This window comes from Limulus polyphemus, unplaced genomic scaffold, assembly GCF_000517525.1.
Source record: "Limulus polyphemus unplaced genomic scaffold, Limulus_polyphemus-2.1.2 Scaffold1700, whole genome shotgun sequence".
Taxonomy (NCBI): Eukaryota; Metazoa; Arthropoda; class Merostomata; order Xiphosura; family Limulidae; genus Limulus; species Limulus polyphemus.
The window spans coordinates 154,925-162,445 of record NW_013667310.1 but is presented as its reverse complement, the minus strand read 5'-3'; the positions used below and the strand labels follow the sequence as shown (position 1 = coordinate 162,445).

The following is a 7,521-nucleotide window of genomic DNA, read 5'->3' as shown; positions in this document are numbered from 1 at the left end:
AATGTCAATATTTGTAACAATTTTCTTTACTGGCCCCATGTGTAATTTGGTGCAAATAGTTTAGAAAAAGCAAACCCAATCAATAATTTTATGGTTAAGAATGGCATAATGAGGAGCAGTATTAAGACAAAATATTTTTAATTTTATACATAAGTGAGAAAATAAAAAAACACCAGTAGAATGTGATCATATATTTATACACCCTTCTACACATGGGTGTCTGCAGGGAGTGGCTAGGTTTGGCACTTGAACCCGAAGTGAGAAACATAATAGATACCTACCCTGTAGCTAAATATTGAAAAACATCGCTACACGAAAGCCTTGTAACGTTCACTGATAATCTGCAACATTTTGTGAAGATATGCACACTGTATTAAAATTTAAAGTATTCTCTTGACTGTACTTGCATAACTTTAAAGGGGGCTGCAAGGTAAATTTTGTGGAAGGGCCGCAAAGTTACTAAACACAGCACTGTGCAGAGTAACAAATATTTTAAACTCTAACAAAAAGAAAATATTGTAGGAGGATACAAATGAAGTATGCAACATCAATATGTAATTGGACTTCAATTCTATTTTATGTTGTTAGTAATAAACATAATTATTTTATGTAGCTGTAGTTACAACCTTTCAGTCTTCATAACAACTAAACAGCCTAAGGGGGCTGTATGCTACATGTGCCCCCCCCCACCCACAAGTGTGGGTACATAAACATGGCACTGACTCTGCAAGTCCATGAAAAAGAAGTTCAATTCTAGTGCAACTTCACTGTTTCTAGTCCAGCCAATTTACTTTAATTCCATTGCAACGTCAGTTCTGATTCTAAAATGAATGTGTTCCTTTAATGTTATTAAAATACCTACATCGTGTCTTCCGTGTTAACATTAATTTCATGCTAATTAAGATCTACGTCAAAAGTACTAAAATTAGTCTGAACCAGATATTTTAAAATCTTTTTCACATTACTCTTGTTTTTTTTACTCACTTAGTAGAAGTTTTCAAAATAAGGATAAGCTTAGAGGGAAAACTTTCACAAGGATGAATCATGAGAATAATATACCATATTTAATGCCAAACATTATACAATGTAGTACACAATAGTCCATGGCCATTCCATATTGACACACTTAAAACCTTCACAGGTTTTGATTAAAAAAATATATATTTATATATCTATATACGTAAAACTGCAGAAGACAAGAAGCATGGAGTTGTAGGATGACTCAAAATTAGTAATTACTACTTGAAAACATCTCGAGACTATATTAACAGAAAGTATCTTCTGTATTAATGATAACTTCAGTTGTTCTAATGTAACTCCTCCTTATTTTTGTACTTGCTAATGTCATTAAACTAAAAGATTTTCCATATCCGTCTTTGTCTATAATTTTACGTTAATCAGAATACCGTACTTTATATTTTAACGATAACACTTAACATTTGAAAATAAGTAAATTTGGGGTTAGAGATCATCTGTAATCAGGGTTACCATGCCAACCTGTGCAGTCCACCCCCCCATCCCTGCTCTTCTGCCATTATAGGAATTCTACACATTTATGCCCACAAGAACCTGCAGCCCATGCAAATGCACGTGTCACATTCCTGAATGTAATAAAAGAGTGTATGTACAAGAAAGTACTAGCTACGTGTAACTCTCAATTTTATGAGACAAGTAGCAAGTATTAAAACAGCTTATGTACAGTTTACCTGCAGTTTTAATATTATTCTTGCTAAAACTCGAAGGTTGTCTGGAGGAACATTTGGTGATATTTTTCTGATGTTGTTACACTCCCTCTTGTGATCAATCCATGCAAGTTTCTAAACAAAAACAAAAGGAATTCACATTTATGTGGACATAACAGACATAATGAACTAAAAATATACACCAATATTTCAAACTTTCAACATAAGTTTTTAGAAAAACTTAGTTTCATTAGTTCTAGACATAAACTGTAGTAATTTTAATTATAATAATAAAACAAAAAGGCCAAATCTGAGGCCTTCTGCTACATTTTTTCTCAACAATTAATTTAGCTAATAATGTTTTTATAACAGTCACTCTATAAAAAATTAAAAAAGCTTTACAAACAATACTTAAGTTATACTCTTGTCTTTGTTGTGCTTAATACTAACATATGTTTTAACTCTTTAAACCCATAATGTTTTGCACATTCTGCCAGAATTATTTTCATGATTTACTTCTAATTATCATCATCTATATAAATAAACATCAGTATATGTGTGTGTGTATCTGTTCCTTACAAGTTTCCACATCTCTTGACCAATCAGCACCAAACTTGAAAAAGTGATACAGGATGACATTTGTTTGTGATTAAGCACAAAGCTACACAATGGGCTATCTGTGCTCTTCCCACCACGGGTATCAAAACCAGATATCTAGCAATGTAAGTCAGCATACATGCTACTGTGCCACTGGGGGGCACAATATGACATGAGGAAGGTCATGGGGGAGTGGATTTGTGCCCCACCCACCCCCATCATCTAATTTCATATTGATAGAATTCTTGAAAACAGTACGTCTTTCTTTTCAGTATTGGTACCTCTATGTATTTTTATTGCACTTTTAATGTTTATTTTGTTAAGAAGCACAATTTTCTTTATTAGCTAGTACCTTATAAACTTTCCAGTCTATTTATAAAAGATGGATAATAACATGGTTTGAATTAGTTTTCAGACGCTATCACCATCCAACGGGTAAAACGGGATTTTCAGTCTGAAGCTTGAAGCATCCGCTCAGGTTTAAGGAGTTAATCACTATTTACCTCACTGTAATAAGATTGTGTTTTATCCAGTATGATAATTACATTACTGTTTCTCAAATCACCAGTTTGAAAATTACATTTGAGTAAACAGAAATTATTATAAAGAATATGTAGGTAATGAAAGTAACTAAGTTCAAACAAAAATAACACTAGGTGTAACTACATTTACATCAACGTATTACAGGCAATCGCGCATCTATCAGTCACATTATTTTCATAACTATCTTCCCAACAAATTTATATTAAATTTAATTCTCAAATATAGCATAGACTTTTACTACAGCTTTTTTTTTTAAATCTTAAACCTGGGGAAAAAAAAATCTCACTATAGTTGAATGATATTTTATTTTCTAATTTGAATTTGCAAAAAAAATAATAAAACCCCACGAGTAAACAAAAACAAAGAATAAAGGTGACAGACGGTCGTTCACAATCACCCAACAAAAAAAAAACACACCCAAAGCCAAATGACTTGTATTCCTTAACAACCACGTATCTATTCAATAAATAATTTTTTCACCAAATCGATAATCTCTCAGACAACTTATTGCATTCTTAAAGTGAAAATAAACTCCTAGTATTGTACAATGCATGGGAATTCTGCATTTTTGAAGTGTGTCCCCTTTGAAAATAGTACATATTTTTTCAAACAAATTTCCATATTTTACCGAACGAGTCTTTCTGACATAACTAAATCAAAGGAAAACAAGGGACCACTTGGTCCATATAGGCCATTCCATACACTGAACTTTAACATACTCAAAACCAGTCCCTATCCTTTAAATATTGATCAAACCTTCCCTTAAATTAACTGTATCCACCACATATGAAGGCAACCCATTCTGAAGGCCAACCACCCTGTACGAAAATATAGCTATCTTAGCAGAAGGTGACTCCTACCCTGCAAAAATTAGATTTGTATCCCCTACTCAGGGTTGTTGAGAGTCAGTGAAATCATCGAGCCCCTCTTTCATTCTATTTATTAACTTTTACTGGTTTTTCATAAAAGAAATTTAGGTGACACATTTCTTCACGAATCCATGAAAAAGCAGTAGACATTTTAGCTCATTAAGTAGTATGCATTTCTAGTGAGTTTTGGAATATCCCACAGACCCGGGGCCAGATGCCATCTTGCCCCCACCCCCCTCTCGTCAGCCCTGCCCATAGTTCTACCATTTTCATCACTAAGTATAAAAAAAAAAATATGATGCATCAACACTATCAATTCCATTAACAATTTTAAACATTACAACTGGATTCTCTAACTCCTCTTTTTTCAATAGAAAATTTCAGGGATCTTAACCTATATTCATATGACAAATTTTCCATCCCAGATATTATCATAGTAGCCCTCCTCTGAACCATTTCCAACAATTCATTGACCTTCCTAAGGACTAGGTCAATTTTAATTCTAATCTACAAAGCTTGATGACACTCAAACGTTACATTTCATAGCTTGCTTTGATCAGAAGATAATAATACGAGAGTTTATTTTTCATTTTCAACATGAATATTTTTTACACAACCATAAATTTATTATTACACAGAAATGTTTGTATAAACTTGTGGTTATAATGCTATTAAAGCTACAACAAAAACAGACCCTTAAAGATTTTGAATTGTCTCCCCTGAAATTAAACTATAGGTGAAGTCTTTTAATTGTTTAAAATATACAGGAATTTAGATAAACTAATTAGAGTTATTGAGTGGTGGAATGATGATGAGTAGAAATGGAAACTTTAAAGAGCAATCAGTTTCAGCTTTGTTTTTTTTTTTTTTCATTATTTCACTAAAAATATTACAAACCTGTGAGCATATTGCCTTGGGTTGGATAAACAGGAAAAGATACATTTAAATTATGTTGGTTACGTTGATTGGATATTTCAGTGGAGAAAAGGCGACTTTTATGAGGTGATTGTCTTGTTTTGCTATGTTCATTCTTATTTTCAAGAGAAAAAAACAAAATCTGGAAAACAGATGAAACCCAACTGAATGAACATGAGTCACTTTATTTTTACATTAAACTACTAGTTTGGGAAGATTATTTTTGCCCCAGTTTTTCTATAAATTACCCCAACTTGATAAAAACAAAAGGAAATAAAAAGGTGGTAAAAAATTTACCTGGCATTCCTTGTTACAATAGTAGACATATCTACAAGATGAACAACGAAAAACAGTAGTGATCCTAGAAATATAAAAACATAATTATAACATAAAACTAGTATTTTTTTTGTTCTCATTCATTTTATACAAACAAACTGTGTGCTAATGTATGACAAATGTATGTTTTATGTCATTAACAGACAAAATAAAGTGATGGACAGTGACAATAACTCTCCATTCTTTTCTAATACTATACTGAGATTCAAATCAATTATAAGTTACTTATTTCTTCTGCTACAAATAACAAATATTACAAGTTTCATGTGGTATTCTATTCAAACAGAGCAAGTGTAATAACTTAAAAGTAGAAAGTTGAACAGTACATTTATAACATGTTGTTAAACCATGAAATTGGTAGACCAGGATTCAACTGTACTGCTAGTGCTACCAGCTGTGCTAGACTAATAAACATTATTTTCCTTGAATAAAAAAAATATATATCTTACAATAAAAATGTGCCACACCTAAAAATACCAACATATGAAACTATAAGTATTTAAACAATTTGCACAGAAAATATTAAATGCTCTAATTAAATCTAAAATGAAGAACAAGTTAAAACATATTTTATTTTTAATACAAGTGGTGATAATGAGACTAAGAGGTACACTGCATATTACAATTTTTTGTCACATTTATGTTTATAGTCTGCAAATAAATTACGTAAACTTGTTTAAGAAAGTTCTTTATTTACATTCATAACAGTTGTACCCTAATACTGCAATCACTAATAACATTATATACAAACACTTGATACAATTTGTAATTTTAAATTAAAATTCCACTTCCAGTAAAGATAAAAATCTTCGTAGCAATAGCATAACTAACACTAGTAGTAGTAATACTAACAATAAGTTGAGTAATGTGTTCATAAGCTAAAGCGTTTAAATTTAATCCAAATTGAAACGGTTTAAAAGTTTTGACTTTTGTACTATTTTGTGTAGCCTGTAGGAACTAGTAAAACACGAATATTTTGACCTTAGTCACCTTACTTAGTGTGAACTTAGATGACCAATGTAAATACAAGAGGCTTGGCGTGTTTCTGATGCTAAAGCTAATCGAATATACCGAAACGAACACATTACTGACATAGGCCAATACGGTTACTGTATTATTGTATACGCACCCTTGAAAACAATATTCACAACGCTTTGCACGCTGATTTTTATCTAAAATATGCACAAACGGTTGTGAAGACAACAACAAAGATCCTTTTTTCGTTTTACTTCTGTTCATAATTATTCCACGAATCCAAGTTCATTCTTAGCGTTGAATTTCCCTCCCAAAAAAGTAATGTATTGGACTATTGCTCAACACAAGGCGATTTAGCACTCTTCTTGCCATCTGACGTCAACAAACACAACATCGACTCTGAAACAAAAATTTCATCACAAGATAGACATTGTGGACTCGAAAAAACATACTATTGGATCCCACACACATGCAGGTATTAAACTAAACTTATTTGGCATTCAAAGTTAGTAATATATTAAACAATAAAGTATTAAATAAAAATATATAAACATAAAATAAAAAAGACCGCACAAGGATTTTGAATTTCTAGTATGGTAAATAATATTATGTTAACAAGTCGCCCTGTGATGTTAAATTTATGTAACTGAACTGTAGATGTGAGATGCCCTATTATGCATATAAAGAAGGTTTCTTGTTCAATATCTTATCAATATATTAATTAGGAGCTATTGGTTGTTTAGATAAAAATAATAATAAATTCCACGAAATATCAGATGTGTGTTAAAACCTCAAAACTGTTGTCTTCATTTTAATTGTCCAGAGGCGTAGGCAGAAATCGATAAGGGGGTTGCTACTTTTCAAAGAAAAAGTAACTGGTCTGGGTGTTTTCAGAGCCATCATTGGCCCCGGATAATAATTGGTGTGTGCCTCCTCCCCCGAATAGTTTTTGAAATTATGCTACGTACACCCATGAGCGACAAAAGCCATAGTTAAACGTTCTGTACTGATTTTATACATTCCGTACACATTTACAGTTGTCTTCCCCATAGGCGAAAAAGAAATTACCGCTAGCGAATGACATACAACAATAGGTAGCTATAGTGAAAGAAATTAACGACTTTGTTCATCATTATGGGCCCGGCATGGCCAGGTAGTTAAGGCGCTCGACTCGCAATCTGAGGGTCGCGGGTTCGAATCCCCGTCACACCAAACATGCTCGCCCTTTCAGCCGTGGGGGCGTTATAATGTTACGGCCAATCCCACTATTCGTTGGTAAAAGAGTAGCCCAAGAGTTGGCAGTGGGTGGTGATGACTAGCTGCCTTCCCTCTAGTCTTACACTGCTAAATTAACTCAAATTACAGTTCGCAGATAGCCCTCGTGTAGCTTTGCGCGAAATTCAAAACAAACAAACAAACAATCATCATTATATTTTATGAAACTGCACATATATCTGAATAAAGAAAAACATTCTTTATTAAACCAAGAAGGTAGAAAACACGTGGTTTATCTGCTTACAACATATTGTTACGTCTCCGTTCGTTAGTAAATTTTCCGTAACTTCGTTCCGACGAAACTTTAGCGACACAAGTCCTTTCTTAAT

At 32.7% G+C, this 7,521-nt stretch overlaps 1 protein-coding gene across 1 annotated transcript; it reads right to left on the bottom strand.

Moving 5' to 3' along the window:
* Positions 1 to 1,691: 1,691 nt before the first annotated feature.
* On the bottom strand, positions 1,692 to 6,420 carry LOC106464611 (histone-lysine N-methyltransferase SMYD3-like). Its single transcript, XM_013924766.2, has 3 exons — positions 6,072 to 6,420; positions 4,904 to 4,967; positions 1,692 to 1,817 (listed from the first exon to the last, which is right to left on the bottom strand). The coding sequence occupies exons 1-3, from the start codon at positions 6,179 to 6,181 to the stop codon at positions 1,692 to 1,694; spliced, it is 300 nt and encodes a 99-aa protein (XP_013780220.1). The 5' UTR covers positions 6,182 to 6,420.
* Positions 6,421 to 7,521: the final 1,101 nt, after the last annotated feature.